Consider the following 27,804-nt stretch of genomic DNA (forward strand, 5'->3'; position numbering starts at 1 on the left):
TCCTCTAAAGAAGGCATGAGAGCACCGGAAAGAGGTGCTCCGCGTCCTCCGTCCCTGGGGAAAAGCAGAAGAGAGTGGGGTTGCCACTTCTACTGGGACAGCTGTCCTGTGCGGGACAGGCGGTGATGGGCTGGACGTGGGGAGGACAGTGTCGCCGCTTGCTGAAAAGTCACAAAGCTGAGACCCTAGTTCCTAGGGGCGTACCCGTGAGGACCGACCCGTCTACGGAAAACACGTGAACCGGTACTGGGAGTGCACTTACAGCAGCCCCAGGGCGGACGTGGGGCAGCTCTCCGGTGGCCACTGTGCAGGGGGGCAGCATGGCCTGTCGCGGGGTGGAGCCCTGCTCAGGGACGGCAGGGTGTGGCTGGAGGAGCCTCAGAAACACGAAAGCTGAGAGGAGCAGGTGGGAACGACCACTTACCGGGTGATTCCGTTTCTGTGGAAGGGCTCGAGGATGGAAAACGAGACGGAGAGCGGACTCTGGGCCGAAGGGCTGCGCCGGGAAGGGGGAGCACCTGCTGCTGGTGGGCGCGGGAGGTTCGGGGTGAGGGAAGGGTCTCCAGTCAGATCCTAGTGACCCCCGTCCCCCCCGCTGCCACAGGGGCAGGGTTCTCGGCCGGGCTGTCCTCCCGCTGCCGCGTGGGCCGGGGACACCCTCTCTCGTCACGGGAGAACTCCAGGACGGTCCCGTGGCACCGCGGATGAGAGACACGGTGAGGAGACGCGCTGCGGCGACGCGAGCCACGGGCCGGGGCGGGGTCCCGGCGAGCGCCGGCTCTCCGTCGTCGCCCCGCGGAGGCACGTGCTGCTCTCGGGCCGGGGGCGGGGCCGGGGCCGGGGGCGGGGCCGGGGGCGGCCTTTCTCCTCGGGGGGCCGCCATCTTGGGCCGGGTCGGCGGCCCGGCTCCTGGCGCGGCTCCGGCCTTCCGGCCTTCAGTCCCGCTGGAACCTGCCAGGCCGCCGCGCCCGCCTCCTCGAGTGCCCTCGGGGGCGGCAGGTGGTGGCCGAGGGCCCGCGGCGCCGTGAGCGAGCTCGCTCTCCGCGGGCGGCGTTGCGGAAGAGCGCTTGTGAGGCGACGCCGCCGCCCGCCTTCCGCCTTTGCTACCCGGCGTCTCAGGAGTCCTCCGTGATACGGCCGCTCGGCGGCTGCCGTGAAGACCCCGGACTTGGCCGTGTGTCTCTGAGTGAGTGTCTGTCTCGGCCGAAAGCGGTTCGGCCGTGTGGTCGCGAACCTCGAGAGACCAGCCTGGCGCTCCGGTCTTGGCGGAGACCGCGGGGGGGGGGGGGGGGGGGGGAGGGGCGGGGAGGCTGCGTCGCAGGCACGGCCGCTGCGTGTCACCTGCGGGAGCCTCAGCCCTGACCTGCTGGCTGCTCTGGCCTTGGGTTTCGGGCAGGGGGACACTGTGTGCGGGACGGGGACGGGGACGGGGACGTGGCCGGCGTCCCTGAGCCGATGGTCTCCCTTGGGTTTGGGGCAGGGGGACGCCGTGCGGGACGGGGACGTGGTTGGTGTCGCCGAGCCGACTGTCTCTCTTTCCTGGCGCACAGACGTGTCTCTAGCCCTGGACAGAGTAAGGCCCCGGGGAGGAGCGGGGCCGTCCGTCCACCTTAGGTCATATCCGATGGTGGCCAGTGTGGCCTGTGGGGGGTTACCTCTCCAGGCTGGAGCCCCTAAAGGATTAGTGTCCTCCTGAGAGGGGCTCCAGGGAGTGCTCTGGCCCACGCACCATGCGGGGACGGAGGTCGCCATCCCTGAACCTGGAAGAGGTCACACTCTCTGGACCTCAGCCTGCAGAGCTGAGAAGCGTGGTTCCACCGTGCAAGCCCCCAACCCAGGGAGTCGTCACCGCCGCCCGCCCGGGTGAAGTCTCACTGGGGTGCCGTGTGTTCCCGCTCGGAATCTCACGGTGACTCCCAGGTGGCGGTGGGCCCCCAGAATGTCTTGTAGGAGACCTGGACCCACGGGGAGGGTCTTTCTCTGAGCGCCTGACATAGGGCTCTGCCCCAGAACCTTCTGTGATGAGTGGGGCATGGCCAGTGCAGTGGCCACACTGACTTCCGGGACCCTGCCCGCAGCTGACGAATGTCGTTGCTCTGTTCTGGCGTTACCGACCTTGCGGCGTGCGGCTCAGCGCGGCTGTGGTGGCCCGTGCAGGTGAGGCACTGGCAGTAGCTGGCGGTCGTCTGTCTCCTTGCTGTTCTGGAGCTGCACAGGCGGGCCTCACGTACTCGCTGGTGTGTGTGGTAAACTCCACGCCTTCAAAAGGCAGGCGTCTGTCTCCTTCCCGTTTCTCCCCTTGGGTTCGGCCAGACTTTTTCAGGGGCTTCGGTTCAGGCACGAAGGGGCCTTATTCTGTGATGTAAGAGGTTCCCCCCCCCCCCCCCCCCCCGTTTCTGCCCGTGAGCCAGCAGGGACCCTGTGCAGACGCGACCCTGGAGGACGGTCCCGGCGGCTGCCTGCAGCAGAGGCAGTGCATTCTCAACGCCTGGGGAGCAGGCCAGCTCAGGACCACCCCCGCCTGCCCACTGGCTGCGCCCCAGATGACCTTGAGCCCTGAGACCACCCGAGGCTGGGCTCCCAGGGCCCCAGCCCCACTGTGAAGAATAGTCTCGTTGCCACCTATTCCTTACTTCCTTCTGGGATTGTCCACGAGGAGGCAGACTCGTGCCGAGGGCTCCATGGCTCTGTCAGGCACAGCATCAGACCCAGAGCAAACAACAGTGCAAGCCCCATTCAGGGCCTGGAGGAAATGGAACCCCATCTGTGCCGTTCAGCCCCTGACCTAGCTGTGTTTGGGTCTGAGCAGTGTATGAGTCCCTTGGGAAGCCTTTGATATCCCAGGGCCTACCTGTGGCAGTTGTGGGAAAGACCCCCCAGGATGCCTACCTTCAGGGCAAGGTGACAGTGGCGGTGTCCCCACAGGACTTGGGCCTCAGGGAGCATCCACCATGAGGGCCTGACCCTAGGTGTGTCTGCTTCTGCCCACCTGCCCTTTGCTGGCCCAGCTGCTGGCCGGACTTGTGTGAGTGCGTGTCCTGCGTTCATGGTTTACAGAGACAGAAGGCAGGGGGGCACCTCTTGCCAATGAAGAAGTGCATGCCTGAGGTCAAGGGTCTGTCCAGTTGGGGACACCCACCTGTGGAGGGCAGTGCAGGGGTTGTTTTCTGTCCTCTGCATGTGCTCACGCTTGCCTGTTCATTGTAACCTGATGACCGTCACTGTTCATGCAGCTGACCCTCGTCAGCTGTCACTGTGTCTTAAGTACATATTTACAAAACAAGCTCGGACAGACAGCCTGGAAAGTTCTGATCTCTCTCTGAAGACGGGATGGTGTCTTTTACCCCCATGTTGTACAGTCAATGCACATTAGAATCAGTTGTGGTTTTTCCTGTTCTTTGCCAGTCCCAGAGATTGAGGACAGGTGTATGTGCTCACTCGAGTGTGCGTGTGTACAAGATGTATGCAGCCATGTGTTTAAATGTGCATGTGTATGTGTCCGTGTGCATGTGCACGAGCAGGTGAATGAGTGAGTGTGCGAGCATGGGTAGGTGAGTGTGCACGGGTGAGTGTGCGTGTGTACGTGTGGTGAGGGTCTGTCTCTGAGGACTGGGGGGTGAGAACACAGGTGGAGGAAGAGCAGGCCAGTGAGGAGGAGGACAGAGTGCAGGCTGAGATGCGCAGATTGGGGCCAGGCACCCAGAGAATGGATTGTTTCCAACTAGGCCTCTGTTGAGACAGATGTGTGTGCCCAGGGGTGCTCTGGACACTAGGGGGTGCTGCACACAACGCTCCTGGAGGTAGGAAGTGCATGTTCGGATTCAGTGGGTCTGTTGGGAGCATTTCTCACCAGCTGCGGGGGCAGCTGCTGTCCTGGGAGTGGCCGGGTGTGTAGGCGAGGGGCCCCCAGAGAATCGGGAGACCTGGGGGGGCGGCCAGCCTCCAGAGCTGTTGTCAGGCCAGTCGAGTGAGACTCCTGCAGGCCGAAACGGCTTGTGGGTGAGGGTGGGGAGGCTGGGCCTCCAATCTGCCAGGACACTGGAACCCACCCCCTGGGGCTGGGTGGGGGAGCCTCTGTGGAGTAAAACTGCGGCAGTCACCAAGATGGACACCACCTCACCAACCACGTTAACTAGTGAGCATGTGGCTGCTTAGAAAGCAGTCACCAGGCTTGGAGGACAGGTAGCCTCCACTTGGAGGGCACAGCCTGGTAGGAAGAAGCCGGGGCCTGAAGACAGGGCTGTGGAAAGGCCCTTCCCCTGAGCGTCTTTTCTGGGCAGCCCTGCTGGCCAGCCTCAGGCCCTGGGAATGCTGTGGGGTGAGTGTGCACCCCACACTTCATGGTCAGCAGTCAGAGCCTGGAACGTCACAACCAGAGGTCAAGCACAGACGTATGAGGGCCTCCCTCAGGCCTGCACCCAGCTGGCGGTCTTACAGGGGTGTCCTTGGGTTGTGGGCACTTGGCTGGGTCACTGTGGTCTCTGCTGTGACAAACAGAGTCACTGTCACTTGTGGGAGCTCAACAGTACCAGTCAATGTTATAAGAACAAAGAAAACAGAATATCTTACTATTTGCCGGTTACTTTTCCAGACACATTGCGTATTTTCTCACGAAGTCTTCATAGCAGACGTTACCTTCTCTTTCACAGATGTGGAAACTAAGGCAGAGAGCCAGGAGGTAACTTGCCCAAGGTCACACCACCAGGACGTGGTGGTCCCATGTCCCTCACCTCCACAGATGTAGCGCTCATGCCATAGCCCCGAGGGACACGCAGCCACGTGCATGATGACGGGTTGTGACTGCATGTCCTTGGTGCTGCGCTCACATTGAGCTGTGGTGATGAGAGGGGGAAACTCACTCAACACAGCATATTCACGCTTGTTTCACACATGCCACGTTGGCGTGGCTCAAAACGACACGACTTGGTGTGGATGTGGGGGCGGTGAGCCTCGTTTGCTGCTGCCAGTCTGCAGGGGGTGAGGCCTCCACAAAGGAGTCCCTGTGAGACCCAGCATCCTGCCCCAACAGGTGTCGGCCCAGCAGAAGTGAAACTTGTGTTCACATCAAGTCCGTCCGTTCAGCTGAGGTCAGAGTATGTTTGCAGGGGCCAGGAAGTGGACCAGCCCCTGTGTCCGTCAGCTGATGCGCGATCAATGTGGCCTGTCTACACAGTGACTGGTGTGCGGCCGCAAGAGGGGTGACCTAGGGGTACTGGCCACCATGGGGATGAATCTTGAAACGTCGCAAAGTGTGAGAGAAGCCAGACCAGGGGCCACATGCGTGTCCTGTGCTTCTGTTTCTGGAACGGCCTGGAACCGGCAGAGCCTCAGAGACTGGGAGCTTGGTGAGAGGTTGCAGGGCTGGGGTTCCTTGGAGACCCTGGAGACAAATGAAAGTACACAGTGATCATGGTTGCACAGCCAGCCCACGGAATTGCAGTACTGCAGGGTGGACTTTATGGTCTATGAACTGTGTCTCTAGTTTTAAAAGGTCTGCGATGGGCCCCGGGGAGGATAAAGGCTGCAGCCGCACTCACTGAGTGGAGCCTACGGGCTCACGTGGAGAGCTGAGGGACCACAGCTGAGATGGCACCGGGCTGGCAGGAGGTGTGCGCCCCAGCCCAGATTCACTGTAGTGTCCTTCCTGGTCCTGAGGACATAGGTGACCCATCGGCTGTCATACCCAAGCTTTACGCCAGCAACCTGGGATGAGGAGTTAATGGAAAGCTGGCATCGGGCATGGGAATGTCTGGAGCACCAATCCCAGAGAAAAGAGAGCGGTGACAGGTCTGACTCCACACACGGCCCCCAGGACTCCCCAGTGTGAACAGCCTCGCCCTGAAACTTGCCAAGACAGGCTCTGCCCTGGGGGAGAGTCGGCATGTGCCAGAAAGGGGAGAAATTGGATCAGAAACTGTCTAAATAGATCATCAAATAATCCATCATGGTCATTGCTCACGTTCACGGAAGGCTAGAACAAACCACTGCTCTGAGCAGTTTGTTAAGTAGGTTTAAAGGATTTAGCAGAGTAAGACACTGAAGGCATAGTGGGCAGATCTGAACTAAAGAAATAAGATTCTGGACGTGGCAGATACAGTCATGGAAATAAGCATCTGGTGAAATTGTTAGTAGAGTGGACGTCTGGGGAGAGACCGTGAACTGGACGGCAGGTCTGAGACATCTGGGGTGGGGGTGGGTGTCCATGGATGGGACACGGGACATGTCCCTCAGTGGTTCTGAAAGAAGAGCGTGTGGGGTGTGGGTGCGGGACTGACTTCTCAGTCGGTGGCTCAGAATTCTCCAGACTCCGGGAGAGCTGGGGCCTTAGGCTGATGAAGCACAATCAGACCCAGACAAGGTAATCAGATCAATAAACCAGCAGCAGAACGGTCAAAACAGAAGAGTGAAAGCTGGGAAGAGAAACGCAGACCACTTACCTGCCCAGATCATTCCAGAAGGAGGGAGAAGAGAATATTTTCCTATTGTAAGGAATAAGAGTATTTCCTATTGTAAATACTTGTTGAAACCACTGGTAAGTGGCAGACCATTTGTAGCACAACGAAGACGGTGGAAATAAATCTTGGTCTGTGGTGACTGCCACACATGCAAGGAGGCTGAGCCCATCGTCGAGAAGTGAAAGGTCCTAAGGCTGGAGGAAGAAGTCCAGGTTCCTTCCTGCTTGCACACCGTGTCATGAAAAAGGAGTTTAAAGTAACAAGATAAAACAGGCTGATACTCTCCAGAAAGGGGTGGCACAGCTGTGTGAACATCAGCCTCCCTTAAGGTTAAAAGCATCAACAAGAATAGAACAACGAATAAAGTCATGACTGCTACTTGCTGACGCAAAGGAGAAACCTATGAGGCATGCAGGATCATCTTAACCACGCACACGCTCAGAGTACATCAAAGACGGTACACGGCATGACGAGGAGGTTGACAGCTGGAAAAATGGGACGTGCTTCTGGGAGATTAGTGAGACAGAAACGAATACCGGCAGATGAGGTCTGAATCATAACAGTTGGTGAGTGTAGATCCCTGCGCCAAACGGGGTCGATAATGTGTCCTTGTTTTCCAAGCACACTTGGTGCCATTGCACACACCAGCCAGGTGGCAGGCATGCAGATAAACCCCAGCAGATCCCCCACAGGCTGCATCATGCAGACGCCTCGCTCTGAGCACAGTGTGATGAAATTATGAATCCGTAAACAGAGGCACCAACCCTGGATAGTAAAACCATCTTTCTAAATATCAAACGAGTTGAAGAAGAATCCATAGTAAAAATTACAGCATGTTTTGAATTTAACAGAAATTGCCCATCAAATTTTATGGGATGATCTTAAAAACTTTCAATGGACGTTCAGTGGGAATTGACACAGCCTTAAATCCATCTATGAAAGAATAATGATTGAAAACTGATAAATATACAAGAAGATAAGCCCGAGGGAAGCAGAGAGATGGACGCAGGTGTGGATAGACAGCACTGAGCCACGCAGCCGGAGTGAGGGAGGACACGCGTGAGGAGAAGGGAGAAGCCGCAAACAATTTTTAAAAGACCCAATTATGCACAAAATAGATATTTTTAGTTTCAAGGGAAGAGTATGAACAATTGGATGTCTCTGATTGAGGCCCTGAGACAAAATGGGCAGTTTTCTAGAAAAATAAAATAAAACTCACTGAATAAACTAGGAAATCCTAGTAAACCTATAGCCGCTAGAGAAACAGAATGAAAAGCTCACGATCTGTGCACAAAAGTGAAACCAGGAAGGTAAGCCACACTGGTTTTGTTGGACCTTCAGGGCACAGGTCCTCCGCAGTTCTGTCCCTGAGGACCATGGGAGAGAGGCCCTGCATTCGTCCCACAAGGCTCAGATGCTCCTGGAGCATCCCACATGGGTCCCAACACCTCTGCTCCCCAAGGATGAGTGGCCACCACCTGATGGTTGAAGGAAGGTGTCGGGGAGCCAAGGAAGCGAGGAAGAGCCTTGTAAGGTTTTCATTTGAGTTGGGTGGGATCACTTAAAAATTTTTTTTAGTGGGTCGCCTGGGTGGCTTGGTCGGTTAAGCATCCGACTTCGGCTCAGGTCATGATCTCACGGTCCGTGAGTTTGAGCCCCATGGCGGGCTCTGTGCTCACAGCTCAGAGCCTGGAGCTTGTTTTCAGATTCTGTGTCTCCCTGTCTCTCTGCCCCTCCCCTGTTCATGCTCTGTCTCTCTCTGTCTCAAAAATAAATAAACGTTAAAAAAAATTTTTTTTTAGTGTTTATTTTTGAGAGAGAGAGACACAGTGCAAGCGGGGGAAGGGCAGAGAGAGGGGGAGACACAAAATCCAAAGCAGGCTCCAGGCTCCCAGCTGTCAGCACCGAGCTTTAAAGGTCTTATTTCTTGAAAACACTATTTTGATCCCCAGTGGGATGGGTCCTAAGGACAAAAAAACCAGAGGGACATCTTAAACTGTATTCAGGTGACTTCTTTCTAGTAGCAATATTGTCACCATTATTTTGAAGCTATTATGTTTCTAATATAACGTTAGTCATTTTGGATTATTTGGAATAAAACTTTATCATGCAAAGACGACAGTTACAGGTATAAAATTAGAAATATCAGCATCAACTCGAGATTGAGTTTTCTCTTTTCACAACATCCGTATCCCCTAGCTGTGTCCATGACCGTGCCTAGGAGCAGTGTAACCCTGCAGGGGCGAGCCCCTCTATGCCAGTGCACTCACAAACATGCCTCTGGAAGTGGCCGGGCTCTCTGGAGAAATGCCTCATTCTGCATCTCGGGCAGGAAACGCACACAGTGAACTGATAAACTGGGCCTCCTTCTGTGCCCGAGAAAAAAGACCACAAGGCTCACTTAAAAAGGACACACAGGTGTCAACTTGTAAGGGGTCCCACCGGCCAAACAAGTGACAGTTTGAGCACTAGAGAGAAAAATGACTACACTGGGTCAGAACACATGAAATTTATAAATTTCATTATGATACTTGATAAAATGCACTGGTGGTCTTCCCGGGTTGCTAGGCACCAACTGACTGTGAAAACTGGTAAGAATCGTGTATTGATCCAGGTCTTTCTGCACAGACCTCGGGGTAACCACTGTAGAGAAAGGACAGACTGTTTTTACAGAAAAATTCTGGTGCCTGAGGCCAAGTGGGGGATAGATTTAAGAAATGGTCATTTTACAACACAATGGAACAGTGGGTCAAGATGGGAGTCATCAGTAGATGCTAGACCGGTTGGGGAAGGTCTGGTGGAGAACTCTACACTGGGGAAGGGGTGTCCATACCTGGACCACCGATGATCCATCCGTGTCAGCAGAAGTGAGGCAGGAAACCCGTGGCATCACGTAGGGAATCGTCCCACCAAGATGACCTTCTAGTTCAAAGCAACCTTTTCTCGAAACCAGGGCTAGAAGTATTAACTTGGTATTACCACCAGAAGGCAGTCCACTGGCTTCTTCCATAAACAGCGTGGACAGGAGTGGGGCCATAAATAGATAGCGTAGACGGGAGTGGGGGCCATAAATAGATAGCGTGGATGGGAGTGGGGCCATAAATAGCATGGACAGGAGTGGAGTGACCAGAGGAAGGGAGCTTTTGCAGATTGAAACAGACTTAAGGGACTGACCATATTTGTAAGGATGACTCTTCCGTGGATCCTGATCTGAGCAAACCATGTGTAAGAAGATGTTTGTTTTTTAACCGTTGGGAGATTTGAACGTGGCTTGCTGTTCGATGGTATCAAAGACTTAAATTTTTGTGAGGTGTGACGGTGGCATAGCAGTTGAATGGTGAAGAGGCCTTATGTGTTTAGAGACACACGCCGAAGCGTTGGCACGGCACGCACAGTGTCTGGTGGTGCAGATAAGTCTTAGTCCCTCGTTTGGGTCTAAGAGTTGAGAAGCGTGGGTTTGACCTAAGGGTCAAGAAAGGCACCACGGACCCTTTGGGATCATGTCTACTTTCCGGTGACAGGAAAGGGTACCCCAGCCCTGGTCCAATCATGACATCCAGGGGGTGTCTGCAGATGAAGCAGGGTGGGGCTTGGACCCTGGCATGTTCCCCGTGGGGTGCCGTTCTCCTTCCAGCAAGGTTTCAGTTGCACAGGAAATACAGTGGGTTGAGGCCGTTGCGTGCCCATGACCAGGGCTGGCCCTCCTCCCTCATGAGGCTGTGCCCACGCCGAGATGTGGACGGTGCCAGCTGTCCCCCTGGGACCTGGTGGAGGCACCCCAGCTGCGCACCGTGAGGCCTCGCCTCTGCTGTGGCCCCCACACCCGCCGGAGGGCCAGCTCCATAGTTACTCTGAACCCAAGTGGGGGCTTAGGAGAGCATCCGCTGCTTGTCAGTTCACGAAACTGCCACCTTTCAGTTGGCAGCACACAGACAGCCGTTCCTGTGTTTTCGTGCTTTTTTTCCTGACGTGGAGACCCTTTTCCCCTCGCAGACGCTGCTAGTGACCGGCTTTCTTGGAGCAGAGGCATTGCGTGTGCGTGTGTGTGTACTTGAACCTGTGTTGGGAGCTGGTCTGAGAAGGGACACGGGAGACCCAGCGGGAGGGAGAAGTTCCAGCTCTGCTTTGTGGAAGAGAGCTGGGTTTTCCCTTTGACCTGCATCCCTGGTTTTCGTGGCATCCTCTTTGCGCTGCTGAGGGGTGACCTGGGGACTGGGCCAGAGGCAGCTTGAAATGAGCAAGTCAGCAGCCCTGGCTGCGGGCAGTGACGCATAGGGGCCGCTGTCTGACGGTGGCACTCCCTCTGGCTGGCGCTTGTGTCACCTGCAGGGTCTCGCGGGCAAAGCGGGAGGCAGGTGCATGCCGTTTCTCTTTAAAAAGGAAAACTGGGAGTGGTTTTCAGTAGCTGTAATTGGGGATAAAGAAGTGTTGAGGCGGATCCCCTTGTTGGGAGGCTCGGAAGGAGGGAAAAATGGGGCGTCTCCCGACGTCGGGCCTGGACCCAGCAGGCGAGACCCCGGCAGAGCCCCGGGTCGGGCCTGGACACGACTGCCAGGCGGCCCTCTCAGGTGGCCGCTCTGCTAGGGCAGTGACTCCCGTTCCCACGTGAATTAGGGCACAGCAAGTTGTGCACCGTGTCGTTTTGGCTTTGTTGCCATTGTCCTGCCAGTGGCCGTTGTTGTGAGGCCACCCGCCCCTCCACGGACCACGGGCCCCCCTTTTCCTCACCAGATCCCAAGAACTGCCCTCTGTGAGGGTGCCCAGCTGTGTGCTCGTACTGAGCCCCGAAATCACGTCTGTCCCTGCAGTGACTTGCCTCATCCCTTCTCGTGTGCACAGTGGGGAGGAGGATGCTGGACACCCCAGGGGCCGGCCTTCACTGGGGGGCTGGGAGGGGGCCGCCATCCAGCAAGCAGTTCCCGTTCCAGCAGGACAGGAGGACTCGAGGCCAGAGGGCACCCCGGGCTGGCAGGTGATCAGGACCCGAGGCCAGAGGGCACCCCCGGGTGTCGGGGGGGGGGGCAAAGCCGCTCAGGGACCTGGATGGGGTGGCGGGACTGTTTTTTCTAAGAGAGCTGCACATTTGTTTCGTGTGGTTTTCGGGATCTTTCATTTTACGGTAAAAGCTCACCCACGGGTGAGGTATGAAAACAAACCATGCAGCGGCCAGAGAAAGTAGCAGGAACCATGCCTCCACGGGCCTCTGGACGACACATCTGGGAGACATTTCAGGCTGACAGGGTTTTACACAGACACACTTGCCTTCGCGACCTTGTTAATTAAAACTTGGAAGCAATTTTCCTCGACGGTGGGTGCCCTCCAGCTGCCGGGCGCTTTGGGCTGGGTGTGGCTAAAAAGACGAGCAGGCCCAGTAGTGTTGTGGTCTTCTCAGTATCCAGATGCTTTCACTCGAAGCCTCCAAGCTGGTCCTGGTGCGCGTGGGACGGAGCTCAGTGCTCCCCGCCAGCTCTGGAGGCTCAGCCGATCCCGTTCCTCGCCAGGTCACCAGCGGCACACCTCAGTCACCCCACCAGCCCATCCTGTCCCAGAAGGGACTCACAGCAACAAGGACCAGAGATACTAAAAGAACACAACACTTGGGACGCTGGGGGCTCCGCCGGTTGGGTGTCCGACTTTGGCTCAGGTTGTGATCTCCCAGTTCGTGGGCTGGAGCCTCGCGTCTGGGTCTGTGGTGAAAGTCTGGAGACTGCTTCGGGGTCTGTGTCTCCTTCTCCCTCTGCTTCTCCCCCGCTCACACTCTGTCTCTCTCTCTCAAAAATAAACATTAAAAAAAAAAAACCACTAGATGCGTAAAAGAAAGGGGGTTGTGGCCCTGATTCTGGGCCCTGCGTTGAGGGGACCCTCCAGTCTGGCTGGCACTTAGGAATTTATGGAGCCTGTAAATCAAGTACCTGGGGATGGGGAGGGAGGGGACACGGGTGACCACTCTGATAAAATGACAGAACAGAAAAGTTCTCAAAAGTTGTGTGATTCTGGGTTATACTCCAGGAACACGAGTAAGAAGGAAAAGCATTTCAGGTCCAAAGCTGTGTGGGTCCGCGGAGCCCCCACCACACCCCACACATTATTCTCGCGTGGCTCCTTGTTTCCCCATACTTGCCCTTGTGTGAAGTTCGGTTTTGGGGATGGTTTTGCTCTGGAATAGTGGTAGATTTCACGTTATTGAAATAGGACGGACGTGGTGGGACATGGGGCGCTAACGTCCCCAGGTTCATCAGCCAGGGGCTGTCCCCGTTGTCTGGTACCTGGGCCTGGGCCGCTTGCCCCAGGTGGCCAGGGAGGGGCACACACGAAGGAGATGGCTGGCACGTGGGCGCTGGATCAGTTGGTTTGCGCCCGGGCTCTCCTTACCCGTCTAGGCAGTCGGTAGCCCTGGGAGAGGGGGTGGGGGCGGGCTGTCCCTGCAGGTCAACAAAGCCTGATGTCACACGTCGGAAACTCATGGTTGATACGCTCGCATGAACACTCCTCCCTGCTACAAATGTCCATTACATTAATGCCTGGGTTCTAAACCTCACTCAGGACTGGAGGTGGCTGTGATTTCCTGATGCAGCGCCACGGGTGACCTCTGCTGCCCACGTGGTGTCTATTGGGAAATGGGAGCCTGCCTATCCCGTGTCTCACTGAGAAGCATCTTGCAGGTGCTTTTTCTGAAGAACAGGCAAAGTTACTAACTCCTATGGGGCCATCATGAAATTTAAGGAAAACTGGACTTTTCACCATGATTGCATGGAGGTAAAGAATGTGCTGACTGCTGAGTACAGTGTGGTGCCACGGGCGTGGTTCAGGTTGTGTCAGCTTTTCCCTGCTGTTCCTTGTGCACCTTCAGGGCCAGTGTCAGCATCCAAGGAAGGCAGCTGCTGTCTTAAGTGTTACCATGAGGACAGTTTCAACCTGCATGTCACCTGAGAGGGTCTCATGTCACCTAGTGTTCTGCAGAACGTACTGTGAAAACTGCTGACATAAGGGTTTATTTTCCTCAGAAGCCATCCGTAAGCATCCTGGAGATTGGTAGTTGCTGGTTTGGGTTCAGTGGCTCATGCTGTCAGAGGACTAGGCCAGTATCTCTGAAATTCTCTAGGCCTATTCCTCACAGTCTCAGAATGGCTGCAGCAGCTCCAGACATCACGTCCTCACTAGCATTCAAAGTCAGAAAGAAGGTTAGCACCAGGCAGGGGGTTCTCGAGAAATTCCCTTCATATCAGGGAGAGGAATACCATTCCAGGAAGAGCCTCACATCTCACTGGGCAGGTATTGAGGAGGGAGGTTGGGGAGGGTGTTGGGATTGTCCTAACACCATGTGGTGGGTGGCAGGCAGGGAGAATGGGGTTAGCAACAGGAAGCACAGTACCTGAACAGTACTTTGGGATTTCACTCTCATTTTAATAAAACCAAAGTCCACATTTCCAAGTTCATGGTTTGTTTACAAAGAGAGGAGCTACATTTATTACTGTGTTTTTGCAACACCTCGTAAGCCTTTTGTGAAGATTGGATAACACCAAGTAGGTAAAGTGCCCAACACGGTGCCTGGTGCATGGCGTGAATGCACACCACCCACTTTACCATGTACCGGGCGCCCGGCCCTCCACGAGCTGCCACAGCCCTCCTTCCCTCGTCCTCTATCAGCTTCCTGCACACGGCCGCTGCAGCCACGTGGAGATGCTTGCTCTTCCCTGTCCCCAGCCCACCGAGCCCACCCCCTACCCCCCACCTGCTCCTGGGCCTGCCCTCCTACGCCGCCTTCCAGTCCTGCCCTGAAGGTAACTGTCCGTCCTCAGCGCTGCTGTTAGGGGCTGAATTGTGTCCCTTCGGCAAACGTATGCTGACATCCTGGCCCCCAGAACCTCAGGATGACTTGGAAAGCGGATTGTTGCAGATATAAGTAGTTAAATGAAGCCAGTGTCGTGGGGATGTCCTGCTGCCGTGTTGGGAGCAGGTCCAGCATCGGGCGTGGACTCCTGCAATCTCAGGGGCTCAGACCTCGGCTCAAGCACGCTCCCGCCTCCCACTGCCCCACAGCCTTCTGGGAACGGGTTCCAGACTGCTCCGTCCTCCTCTGTTGGTGTCCCTTAGTGTCCCGACTCCACCTGGGTGTGGGGTGCAGAGGGTCCCCTTGGGACATGTGAGTCTCGCTGAGTCTCAGGGTGGGCACGGTGGTGGGAGCAGCTGGCAGGACAGAGAACCCAACAGCTGTGCGGCCGCTCATGGGCCAGCCCCCTGGGCCAGTGTGAAGGTCGTGTTCACCCTGTGCCCAAGACAATGGAACATTCAACCATGACGGGCCAAGCTTGAGTGCGGCCACCAGCCCCGGGTTTTCATTTTGCGCCAGGCCTAGCAGCTGCTGTGGCCAGCCCTGGTTGGGAGCCGTGGAGAGGTGCCCCAACGCGGAAATGATGCACAGATCCATTCGCTGCAACTGGGACCGGTTCTCGTGACTTGGAACCTGGGCACGCAGCCTCACGACGACACAGGTGTCTGGGAGGTGTCCGCCACCAGGTGGTCACCCTCCCTGGGGAGGGGCGGTCTGGCCGCCAGACCTCATACCCGGTGTGCAGGGTCGGCCAGGCTGCTCCTGCAGAGATGGGGCAGGGGTTGTGAGCCGCATCTCAGATTCCACAGCCCTTGGCAAGGGCATCCCCAGCCTGGTGCGACCCCCACCTCACTGGGTACATTTCTGAGGACGGTTTGGTGGGATATGGGGGTGAGCTTCAAAAAGAGAAAATGAAGCCGTGTCCTGTATGGCACGGCGCCTTGTCCCACATGATTAAAGTCTCTCCAGATCCTGGCACATAGAAGCCATTGTGCAGTTGTTGAATGCCTCCCCCCACCACCCATCCACCTGAACTACTGTCACCCCCTGCTGGGTTTACTGTTGACTTGGGACACCCATAGGACTGCTCTTTCCCTCCACACCTTACTTTCCCTCATTCAGAGGGCACTGCAGCCCAGGCTTTTCTCACACTAGACTTAAACATTTGGGGTCAGGGACACGCACTGCTTGTGCGTGGGTGGAGCCGTGTGCCCCAATTCCACGTGCTGAAGCCCTAACCCCCAATGGGGCTGTGTCTGGAAGTAGGGTTTTTAGCGGGTAATGATGCGTAAACAAGGTCCCGATCTGATAGGACGTAGCTTTAAACAAGAGGAAGACAGCTCTCCCCACTGCCATGCAGGGACACAGGGAGAAGGTGGTGGTCTACAAGCCAGGCAGGGGCTTACCGGGCAGGGGCTCTCCAGAGCTGTGAGATGCGAGTTTCTGCTGTTGCAGCCACCGGCTCTGTTAGGGCAGCAGGGGAGGCTGAGGCACACTGTCACCTTCTCTCTGTGCCTGCGTTTTGTGTTTCAGTCCATCTGCTGGAGCAGCACAAATGCTTCTAGAACCATCTAACACATTACTGGGAAGAAGCTGGTGGGGCCGGGGAGCACTTCCTCAGCCCAAGACCATATCTGTTTTGACCACTTCTAAACACGAAGTTGTGTCTGGGAAGCTGGGCCTGTGGGGTGACTTGCTTGTGACCCCGTAGCTAGTCACTGAGAAAGCCAGCCTTCTGTTCGTCACTTTGCCGTCCGTTCCCTGCAGTTGGTCAACCACCATTTTAAAAGTGAGCCGTGAAGACCTCATGTCATTCCCTGAAAACAAATACTTAAGTACAGGAGAATAAATAACTCCAGCATGAATATTTAAAACCAGGAAATTCAGAGTGTGATATTTGCACACTGGGAGGTCTAATTTGTTTGCTGTGCTGATCAGAGCAGAAAAAGCTTCCATGAGAATATTTGTGTATTCATAACTAGTGGTAGAAATAAATGAATCTTCCTGTGTACATCTTGTAGTGGAAAAAAAAAGTCTATTTCATGGCAAGTGGCCTCGGGTCGTGTTTCTTCGGTGCCTCTCTTCTGGAACATAGACGCAACTCGGTATGCAGCATCCAAAGACGGAGTGGGGAAGAGGCATGCTGGCTGGGGACTTCCCAGGTGTTCCTGCTCAGAAAAATACTTCCTCAGAGAAACAGCCTCAGTCAGAAGTGGGGAGAGCCTGCGTGCCGAGCACAGACAGGCAGAGCCATGATCGTACCACAGTGTTTCTTTCCAGAGAGGCTTTGCAGTCTCCTGTGCCAACCAGCCAGTGTTAGCTCCAGGAGCATTCTGCCCCACAGTCAATGCCCTGGCTGTGAGCCAGCCGAGGTATCAGAGCTCTTGATAGCTGCTCAGGAGAAATAGAGCTGGATGCCAGTTAAAGGTGATGAACAGATTCTATTCAGTACCACTGCACGGGCAGTACCACTGCACGGGGGGGGGGGGGGGGGGAGGGAGGGGGCGCGGAGAGCTGAGCTCAACTCTGAACACAGGCCAAGGGAGAGGGTGGGGTGGGGTCAGTATGTGGAGGCGGATGGAAAGCCAGTTAGAGGAGACACCACGGGCGGGGGATTGTTGGTGAAGGTAGGTGGGGTGATCAAGAATGGGGGCTGACTCAGTGGGATTCTTGGCAGGCAGGGGACGGGGCCCAGGGACCAACCTTAGGTGAGGAGCATCCTGGGAGCCTCCGGGGACTTTTGTCATCAGACAGGAGGAGGTGCAGTTTGGGTGGAGGATGGATGGTAGGGCAGAATCTAGGTCACAAACTGTGTAGGTGTGGCAGGGGTTAGGGAGAGGGGGTTCGAGGAGGGGGGCAGACCCAAGAAGGCCCTCCTGGAGCTGCTCACAAGCCTCAGGAGTAGGAGCGCTGTCCAGCGTGGCTGGGGTTATCCAGGGCATGTGAAGCTGCTTCGCAGATGCCCTGTTCAAGGCACCCTTACATGCCCAGAAGCAAGTCCAGTACGAACTGACTTTGAGCGTCCCAGCGGGGATTAGGGACAGCAAGCCCTGTTTCTGGGACTGCATTTGTGGCTGTTCCTGCTTTGGGTGGAGGAAGTTGTGCAGGACACTGACAACAGAGGCAGGAGAGGGTTCTGGGTTTCCTTCTGCCTCTCATGGCTCCTGTAGCCCCCTTCCACCTTAAGGAGTGGCCGGTGGGGTGGGATGGTTGTCTGAAGACACAGGCTCATGCCCCAGGAACGGCCCTGAGAAGTCCCTTGACAATGGGTGAAGCAGGTGAATGAGCAGAACAGCACCAGTGTCCCTTGCTCCCTGGAGGAGCTCTGGAGGGCAGGCCCCATCCTTCACACACACACAGCAGCCAGAGGCGGGTAGCCTGGTGAGGAGGGGTGCTTCCCCACATCTCCTCTCCCTGGAAGGCTGCGCAGGCTTCACCGCGGCTGCAGGAAAGCACCTCAGTGTTTATACAAATAACTGGAGATTTCCCCCGTGGGAGTGTGTCGCTGAAAGGAACGTTCTCTACTTCGCTCACTGTTGAGATAAAAGGGAAAAAAGTCAAACAGATCAAGACAGTCTTGGCATTCACAGTTTTAGCTGCATTCCATTCATCATATTCCTGAGTTTTAACAAAAGTCGGACCTCCACCTGCAAGGGCCCCCTCCCAGCTTTTTTCTCCCATTCACCTGCATCTCCCCCAGGTCTTACAATTCCACAGGGAAACGCGGCTTTGGCAGCGCGCTGCTGGGGGCAGCGTGGGTCGGACCGAATCTCCAATCGGCGGGTGCGCCCTCCCGCGGGGCTCAGTCCAGTACGCGCTTTTCCGCCGCGCGTCGCGGCCGGCAGTGGGGCAGGCAGGATTCTGCCCTTATTTACAAGTTTGATGTTTTGTTTATCGTGAACTTTTTTGCATTGATTTTGAAGTTTTAAAATACTGCCTTAGAATGTGATTCATCTTGATCACTGAGTTTTTTGCGGCAAATGCCTTAAATCTGCGCCTCCCCCGAGTGCCCCACCCTCCGCTTCCCCGCCCCTGCCCGAGCAGGAGCTGAAATTCTTTTGCTCGCTGCTGGATCCTGAGGGCCTCCAGCGTGCCTTGGTACTTTAATACTGTGACCTCTCAGGTCATCAGGACACGTGTGGCGGGGGCGCAGAGAGGACCGTGGATATGGGCAACGGAGATGGGCGGGGCGCGGGGCGCTGGGGACACTACCGAGCGGGATGGGGGCCCTCAGAGAGGAGAGGAGGGGCGGGGCGGAGAGCAGGCGGAGCTCCGGAGAGGGCGCGGTGGGCGAGGCGCAGGGCGGGCCCGGCAGCCCGGCTTCAGGGAGGCGCGTGCTGTCGCAGCCGCCGCTTCGGGGTCGCCGCGGGTGTCTGTGTGTCCCTCCTCCCTCAAGTGCTCACGCCCGTGTCGCAGCGGGGCCGGGGCAGAGGAGTAGGTGGGGCCCCAGGTAGCGGCACAGCCCGAGCGGGTCCTGTGCGGCACCGCCGCCCGCCCGCGGGTGACCGTCCCTCTGCACTCACCGCCGGCGCGCGCAAGAGTCGGTGCGCGCGTGCTCACTGCCGTCCCCCTCAGGTGTTCCGCGACCGCAGGTATCCGTCCCCGAAATTGTGGGTGCTGCGTGGAAGTCCATGCTTCCGCCGCCCCCCGCAGGTGTCCGTGCGCCCGCGCTCCTCGCCGCCCCCGCCCCCCGCAGGTGTCCCTGCGCCCGTGCTCCCTGCCCCCCCCCGCCCCCCGCAGGTGTCCCGGCGCCCGAGCTCCCTGCCCCCCCCCCCGCCCCCCGCAGGTGTCCCGGCGCCCGAGCTCCCCGCTGTCCCCGACCCCCGCAGGTGTCCCGGCGCCCGAGCTCCCCGCCGTCCCCGCCCCCCGCAGGTGTCCCTGCGCCCGCGCTCCCCGCCGCCCCCCCCCCCCGCAGGTGCCCGCGCCCAAGCCATGGTGGACGTGCTGGGCGGCCGGCGCCTGCTGACCCGGGACGGCGCGTGGGTGGAGGCCGAGGAGGAGCTGCAGAACAAGGTGGTGGCGCTGTACTTCGCCGCCGGCTGGTGCGCGCCCAGCCGCGACTTCACGCCGCTGCTCTGCCACTTCTACGCGCAGCTGGTGGCCGAGGCGCGGCCGCCCGCTCCCTTCGCGGTGGTGTTTGTGTCGGCCGACGGCACCGCGCAGGAGATGCTGGATTTCATGCGCGAGCTGCACGGCGCCTGGCTGGCGCTGCCCTTCCACGATCCCTTCCGGCAGTGAGTGGGACGGGGTTGGGCGGCCGCGTGGAGCTCGTCCCTCCCCCCACCCCTCGGGCGGGCCTCCCCGGCGTCGCTCGTGCCCCTCACCCCAGGCCCCCGAGGGGTCCCGTGGGGCTGCCGCATCCCTGGGGAGTTGGAGAGCCGGGCCCTGACTTAGCGGGTCTGCGTTTCCAAGGAGCTCTGGTGATGTGGCTGTTGCGGAGCCTAGCGGTGGTGGGACTCGGGGAGGGGTGTGGAAGCAGGAGAGGGTGCCTCGGGAGGCTCGCGTGGGAACTGGGTCTCTGCGTCGGCTGCCGCGAGCGGCTGGGGGCAGTGCCCAGGGGCGCACCGAACTCCAAGGCTGGAGGAACTCCCTCTCTGCTGGCCGGGGTGCGGCTTGGTTATCGCTGCCAGGCCTGGAATTGCCTGAAAGTGAAGGTGTTTACTATTTCCACAGCTGTAGGAAGAACTAGGTCCCTGGGCTCCTGGGGTTAATGTCAGAGGCCACAAAAATCCCCAGGGGGTAGGGACCTGACTGGGGAGGAGGGAGAAGGTGGGAGAGAGGAGAGAGGAGGTGGGATGGAGGAGGTGGGATGGAAGAGGGAGGAGGAAGAAGGTAGAAAGGAGGGAGGAGAGAGAAAGTAGGAGGGAGGAGGGAGGACAGAGGAAATGGCAGGGAGGAGGTCAGAGGGAGGAGGGAGGACAGAGGAGGTGGGAGGGGGGAGTTGGGAGGGAAGAGGTGGGAGGAGGGGGGAGCCGGGAAGGAGGAGGGAGGGTGGGGAGGATCTCAGGAGGGTTGGTGGACTGGAGTGTGGCCGGGCTCTGATTGCACCTTGGGGTCCCTGTTGTGGTGGAAGCATTTACACTCTGCACACGGTGTTACCCCACCATCCTTGTAATGGACACGGAGTGAGTTTCTGGGTGCGTTTTACAGGGCATGTTTCTCATTTATGGTCCTGGGGGGGGGCTATCATTCAGTTGTGGTGGACCCCCCACCTCCCTCCCCAAGCTGTCCTGATGAATTGGCTCGTGAACAGTTAAAAGTGGCAGGGGGCTTTGGAAGGGTCCGTAGAAGAACGTTTCTTCCCACAAACACATGCCGCAGGGACGCTGAGGAGGAGGTGAGGCTCAGGCCTTCCAGGTGGGCACCTGCTTCTTAGAGGCCTCACTCCAGGAGCATCTTACAGATGTCTAGTTTACGCGACAGTGGAAACAAACCCAAGTGACAATTTTGAGAGGGTGAGTCCCAGTGACTTACTTGGCAGAGGGATTCGCCGTAGCATCTCCTCTGGTGGTGTTTGCGAATGCCTCTGATATGCTTGGCACCAGAGTTATGCACGGCCTTGGAACCAGTACAGGTTTGAAAGTGGCAGGGGGACCGTGTGGGTAACTAGGCAGCGCTCAGGGTCGGGGATTTCTTTGTGGCTTGATGGAGGCAAGGGGGCTCACTGCCGGGTGATGAGGCCCCTGTTGTGTATGAGGACGGCCCTGATCCGGGAGTTTGGAGCCATTGGCGGTCACGTGCCAGCACCTTGTCCTGGTTCGCAGATGTGCCGCTGAGGCTCTGGAACCTGAGTCTCTGCTTAGAGCTTCTCCTCCCTCTTTCTCCTCGGGGCTACCTGGGATCTCGCTGGGGGACGGCCTTGCAGAGCTCCCTCCCGCTTCTCCTGGGCTGCGGTCAGAGCCCTTAGGGTCCACTGCAGGCAGCAGGAGGCCAGCGTGGTCTCCAGAAGAGTCCAGCGTCAGTTTTTCTGCTGGTGAGACCTCGTCCTTCCTCTTTCCAAACTGCGCCACACTGGCTCTGTCCTTGCAGTTTCTGTGGTAGGAAGTGGGATGTTGTGTGAGAATGTTTGGAGCTACTCCCTTATTCTAGCCGGGATGGTGCTCTGCTCCCGCTAGGTCAGTCGTGGTCAGGGCCCTGGGGCTTTCTTCCTCAGCGGCTACCCACTGAGTCCCAGGTGAGGGGAGGAGGAGGAGGAATCACTGGGGAGCCACCACGGGTGCCCTGGGCACGGCTGGAGGCCACATGGCTGCAGGGCATCGACAGCCCTAGACAGACATGTCTACTGAAGTCCCCGCGGCTGGTGCCTGTGTGCAGGTGGGCGAGCGGCCTGATTGTGGACACCAAGGACAGGTGTCCTGCCCATCTCCTTTCCCTTTGTTATGGGCCCAGTGCCAGCAGGAATTCCTGTCTCCTGCTGTCGCACGCAAGACCCACTCAGTGGTGATTTTTCATGGCCTTTATGATTGTTTGTTAATAATGCTGGTACCCACTTGGGCTCTGGTACCCCGGGAGGCCCCCAATATGACTCTGCCCCCCTCTGGTCTGCTCTGGCGCTGACCACCACCCCCACCGTGGGCCAGGAGGATGGGATGCCTCCTGACAGGTTTGCACTGCACAGAAAAGACACTTGGCCGTGGCATCGTTTCATGGGTGGAGAGTGGCTCCGTCAGAGCCACCCACTTGGTGGGGTGCCTGTGCCCCCTGCCATCTCCCCAGCCTTGGGTTCCAGCTCCCCGCCACCTGCCAGGCCTCCTGACTCAACGTGTCCCCATTAGGCACTGAATCTGCTGAGTCTGGTTTCCTCCTCATTGCTACCTCCTTCAGGTAGGGCCTGGACCGTTGCAACATTCTAACCTCAGCCCCAGTGTCCATGTTTAATGGACTCTTGTTCTGGAACCCACCTCATCTTTCTTGTCTGAGGCAGGCCTGGTCCTGCCGTGCCTACCCCAGCTCTCCGGGGTCCCTGTCGCCCAGGGGGCTCAGTCCACGTCTTGCCCTGCCCTCCCACACTTGCCCCATACTCACCTCCTGCCCCAGCCTTCTGTGACCCCCTCTGCAGACTGGACAGCAGTGTTCCAGAATACCCCATATCTTTCCCACCTCCACAGTTCGTACACATGCTTGCAGCCCCCCAACCCTGGAGCCCTCACTTCCCCGCCCAGCAGCCCCCCCTCCTCATCCATGCCACTGGGGACACGAGGGGCATTTCTGGCCCGGGAGGCCCATGCCTGTCTCGCACCCAGCGCCACCCATGTGAGCAGTGTCTCTAGCGTTCAGGGTGGAAGCAGCCGCTGCTCTGTGCTTGGCGCCTGTGGGCTGCTCCTTGGCTGGAGCCACTGCAGAGATTTGCTGGCCCGGGGGGGGGGGGGGTGGGGTGGGTGGGAGGGGGGAGGAGACTGGAACCAGCGTTGCCATGACAACCCAGAAGTGGCTGTGCCAGTGGAGGACGAGCTATTAGGTGAAGGGAGGGAGCCACTGTCGCAGCAGCGCCCGCCCCGAGCTGGGCCCTCGGACTCCCCCAGAGCATACCGCGCTCAGAGTTCTCATGCCTGCACTCTGTGCAGCCACGGGGCTCTCCTTCCAAGGCGCTGTCCGTTCCCGCAGGACACCGCGCCCGAAGCCGGTGGAGATGGTGCTTGCGAGCCTCTCCGTGCAGCTCCAGGGTTACGGTCGTCTCCACGCAGACGCTGCCAGGCTGGGGATTCGAGGGCCTACACGGCTGACTGCAGATACTCTGGAGCCAATGTGTATTCCAGACTCCTCCTCACTCCTCAAAGCCCAGCCTGCCTGCACCCCCCCTCCGCCCCCGCCCGACACCTGTCAGAGCTTGATTTAATGTTGCGAGGGAGTGAAACAGCAGCAGCAGCAGCCCAAAGCTTAAACTATGAAGATTTACTGATGGGCTTCAGTTACACGCCCAGCAGCCAGGAGCTGGTCTCCAGGGAGGTGGGAAACCACCGAGGACAATTTCATGGCTCTGCTTTCTGCCATGCCTGCCTCATCCTGAGGCTGCAGCCAGGGGCCACTTGGCAAATGCAGTCTCTCCTCATGGTGGCAGAGTGGCTGCTGTGCCTCGGGCTGCGTAATCTCACACCCTCCACTCTCCTAGCTCACATGAAGTGTTCCGTGCAGTCGCACTGGTTCTGAGTCTGCTGGTTACCCGTTCCGGTGCTGGTTGGTGTAGCCAGCACTCAATGGCTGTGCTGCATTGGACAGCTGGCCCACCTTGGGTTGGACGTGGCTCCATCAATAACAACCAGTGTTTTCTGAGCGTTTACATGCCAATCCCTTAGCTATCCCGTATGCATATTAACTATCTAAACCTCCCAACAACCCAGGGAGGTATTTCCCATGGTACAGATGGGGAATTTGGGGTACAGGGAGGTTAGCTAGCTTGCCCAAGTCCCACAGCTAGTGAATACCAGAAGGTGGAGGGTCATGGATGCTGAGCAGGGAGCCACATGCCTCTACCGCCCAGGCCATCAAGGGCACCGCTCTCAGCTTCCCTTACTGCCTGCTCTCTCCCCCATCCCCAGGGTGACTGGATGGTGGAGGGAGGGGGATGCAGGCAGCCCTGGGAGACTGGCAGGGTTGCATGCTTCAGCAGGCGTGAACCCAAGGGATCGTGGCTCCACCCGCCCCTCCCCAGCAGGGACAGGAAACTCTGCACTTGTAGTGAGCTCCCTGGTGCTGCTGCTGCTGGTCTGGGAACCCTGTGCCCTTAGCACTGCTGCTGCACACGTGGGGCAGGGCCTCCTGGCCTTGGGGGTAAGCCCCGGGCCCTGGGTAGCAGAACCCCCGCGGGACCATTCTGACGTGGTGGGCACTGCCCACCCCACCTTGCCCAGGGTGAAGACCTTGCACTGATCCATCTGCCTGAGCTGCTGGACAAAGCCGGTGGCAGCCTCTGGCCACCTCCCTGCAGTCTTCAGGCCAAGGGCTGTGCAGCCGTTTCTCTTTTCTCCATGTGTTTGTCTTATGCTTTGGGGGAAAGCAAGTTTCATAGGCCCTTCAAATTTCTGGGGTTGTTCAGCATCCTTAAAACACTGGTGGGGGGTCTCCTCCACCCCCCAGCCTACCCCTGAGTTGCCGGGCCAGCTGGCTTGTCAGCAAAGGCCTCAGCTGGTCCCGGGGCTGGCGTCTCTCCACGTCTGTGGTTTGTGCGTGTCAGCCCTGGTGTCTGTTCCACAGATGATGATCACTCTTACATAACACTTTTTCTCTCCTCCTTGGCTGTTTCTTCCTCATGTGAGCAACGGCTTCCAGAAGCTGCCGGAGCGGCAGCCGTGTGCAGGTTTCCTTCGGGACCTGGTGGTCCTGGCAGCAGTCGGGTATAGTAGGAGCGACCTCGCCCGCCTGCCTGGGTCTGCAAGCAGGGTGGAGTCCGCCGTGGGCCCCGGACCGATGTTCCCGTGCCTTCCTTTTCCCCTGAGCAGTGCTGGTAGCGCCTTGGCCCGTTAGGTCTTCCCGCAGCCATGTTCGTTTTGAAGCTCACCGGATCTTGTGCGTTTCTTCTGCTGTGACTTCTTCCCGCCGTCTGCCTTTCCTAGTGTCTGCTGCATCAGTCCTGTTCTTGCCTTTTGAGTCAGTCACACAGCTCGTCTACAAGTCGTTTGGAAAAGTGTGTTTAGGACCACAACTTCCTATGTCTAATTGTGTCTACGGCTGCAGATCAGAAGTATATTCCATATTGTTCCCTTTTGGTTGTGTTGTGGTCTGTTTCGCTGTTTCACTTGTAGTGGTAGTGTATGGTTAGTTTTTAGACTCATTCCAAAAGCTGCATTGTATTGGTGTCCCGTTTTCATTGCATTGTGGTCTGGTTAAGTGGTCTGTGTGCTCTTGCTTGTTTGAAATTTTGTGACGATCCCTTGGTGGCCGAGAACATGCTGGGTGTGTCACCGTCTCTTGGACGTGTGAGACTGAGACGAGGCTCTCTTCCTTTGGGGGGTGGAGGCGGGAGGTCTTCTTCCCCCCTGATTTATGCCTTTGTGTTTGGCCTGGGTGCCAGAAGGCAGCAGGAAGACCTTGATGGAGACGTGACGGGGAGACTTGGTATCAGGAGGGTTTCAAGTGCGTTTTTCCTTCCACTCAGACCCACAGTCCCTAGGGTGACAGGTGAGTGCAGTCAGATTACTGAATGAGAGACACTTGCAAGGTGGCCTTAGGAATGGGGAGGGGTCTTCATCAGCTGCCCTGTCTTGAGGGCACTCATTTAGGAGAAGGTTAAGGGGAGAGACAAAGGAGGTGGTTGCTCCTTTTCCTACGTCAATGCAAATAATTCTTGTTACACGTGACGGAAAAAGTAGCCAAGAAATGTGTCGTCCATAATGTAAATCAGCCTCTCCTTGAGTTTGAGGGGCAGAAAGTCTGACACAGCTTTGTTGGAACTCACAGAGTTTTAACACTGATGGTTGTGTGTACCTGCTGTTTTTCAGCCTCTTGAGACAGAGGAGGGATATAAATTTATTGGGGCGTATTTGTGGGTTTAGAATTGTACCGTCCGATATGGTAGCCACCTGCCACTCGTGGCTACTTGAATTTAAATTAACGAAGATGAGAAATTCAGTTTTGCTGGCGCTCCTCCACCTCTTGGGTGCTCCATGGTCCCACGCAGCTGGGACCTGGGCTCTGGGATGGGCAGCCCAGGCTCAGAGCAGTCCCCTCCCTGTGGACGCCCCTCTGGGACAGCACACCTGTCCCCTCCCTGGGACACCCCTCAGGACAGGCTCGCAGCAGGGAGAGAAGGTGTGGGCAGGCTGGGGGCTAAGGCTTTGCACGGTCAGCCAGCCTTGGGGACGTGGGTGTGGCGGCCTGCCCACTCCCCCGCTGACCCGGCCCTCCCTCTTCTCTCCCGCAGGGAGCTGAGGACCAGGTACCACATCACAGCCATCCCCAGGCTGGTGATTGTGAAACCAAGCGGGGAGGTCATCACCGACAAAGGGCGGAAGCAGATCCGGGAGCGGGGGCTGGCCTGCTTCCAGAGCTGGGTGGAGGCGGCCAACATCTTTCAGAATTTCTCCGGGTGACGCCGGGGGTCTCGGGGGCACCTGCTGCTGCATCCTGAGCACGGGAAGGGGAGCGGCCGTTTCCTCCCCGCCCGCACTGGTACGGTTTATGTCCCGGCAGAGAGAAACACTGCCAGGGAGGATCCCGTAGCCTGCGGATCCTTATTTCTGTCACTCTTAGCAGAGCTGTCTTCACGCGAGCCTGAGTATGCTCCCGTTGGGCTCTTGGGAATCCATGGAAAACACATCTTTATACCACTCCTCAGGTGAAAGAACACATTTACGAATACGTCTTCTGGAGACCTACTTCGGTTAATGCTAAGTTCTCACGACTCATGTATCACTGAGGTTTGCAGAATCCGTATGCTTTAATAAACATTTCCGGCACAGCCCTCTGATCTCCCTCCTTGTCCCCGCAAACCAGGCGCTCGCACGGGGACAGTGAGGTGCTCCCCCAGTGCTGGTCTCCACACTGTGCTCCCGTTTCCAGTCTCACAGCTGCTCGAGGCTGCACGTTCACGGTGTCAAACCCGCGTCTCCTGCGGGTGCACATGGGTCCGGGTAAGCGGGAGCCACCACAGGCTCTGCCAGGAGCCCTCTGGCCTCGCATTGCCGGCCACCGCTGGCACACCACACACACACACACACACACACACACACACACACGTACACACACCCCTTGTACACTACACACACGCCCTACACCCCACATACACACACATGCTGCGCACACACACCACACAGATACGCACACAGACATACACCCAGCACGCACGCACATGCACACACGTGGACACACACACACCACACTCACCTCACCCCACACACCATGTACACACACCACCCAGACACACACACACGCCCTACGACACACACTCTACACCAGACACACACCGTGCTCTTGTCTCCACTGGCAGCCTTGACTGCTGTACGACCGATGCTCAGAGCACACGCACCACGTGTCTCCTGGAGCGGGCTTTCCCGGAAGTCACCGTAAACACCCAGCTGAAAGCAAGCCACAGCTGGACAGGACAGGGGCTGGGGGGATGGTCCGCGGTGCTAATGCTCCTTGCAGGCTGCTGGCTCCTTTGTGACACTGCCTGCGAGGCCCCTCTCTCCCCTTCCGGTCACAGCATCCACGGGGACCCAGAGCCCGGGGACTTGGGGACCTGGCCCTCGGGTGGGTGTCAGAGCCGCCCTGGAGCTTCTGTGGGGGAGGTTCGGGGCTGGGGGGCCACTGCCTCGGGGTTCTGGGGCACACTCTTGCCGCTGAACAAACGGGCACGCAGACACATCAGCTGTCAGGGTTCATCCCCATGTGCAGTCTTTTTTCCTCTGCTGTCAGCCCCGGGCAGGTGCTCCCCCACCGTGGCGCCCACCGTGAGCCCCAGGGCAGTGCTCCTCCGAGGTGGCACCTGCCGCCAGCCCTGGGTGGGTGCTGCTCTGAAGTGGTGCCCACCGTCAGCCCCGGGGTGGGTGCAGCAGCAGCCGCCTGGTGGGAAAACAGGCCCCC

The 27,804-nt window shown here is 57.8% G+C and overlaps 1 protein-coding gene across 3 annotated transcripts; it reads left to right on the forward strand.

Moving 5' to 3' along the window:
* The first annotated feature begins 1,072 nt into the window (after nt 1–1,072).
* Nucleotides 1,073–26,683, forward strand: NXNL2 (nucleoredoxin like 2). Of its 3 annotated transcripts, none has more exons than XR_006295086.1 (2): nt 1,073–1,186; nt 26,144–26,246. XR_006295086.1 is itself a non-coding variant. In XM_043566720.1 (2 exons), the coding sequence occupies exons 1-2, from the start codon at nt 19,219–19,221 to the stop codon at nt 26,310–26,312; spliced, it is 471 nt and encodes a 156-aa protein (XP_043422655.1). In that variant the 5' UTR covers nt 19,173–19,218; the 3' UTR covers nt 26,313–26,683. The 3 variants fall into 3 exon arrangements, 1 of the variants encoding a protein (XP_043422655.1); XM_043566720.1 differs by lacking the exon at nt 1,073–1,186 and adding an exon at nt 19,173–19,520 and having other exon boundaries at nt 26,144–26,683; XR_006295087.1 differs by lacking the exon at nt 1,073–1,186 and adding an exon at nt 22,689–24,763 and having other exon boundaries at nt 26,144–26,250.
* The last annotated feature ends 1,121 nt before the right edge of the window (nt 26,684–27,804 follow it).

This window comes from Prionailurus bengalensis, chromosome D4 (assembly GCF_016509475.1).
Source record: "Prionailurus bengalensis isolate Pbe53 chromosome D4, Fcat_Pben_1.1_paternal_pri, whole genome shotgun sequence".
Classification (NCBI taxonomy): Eukaryota; Metazoa; Chordata; class Mammalia; order Carnivora; family Felidae; genus Prionailurus; species Prionailurus bengalensis.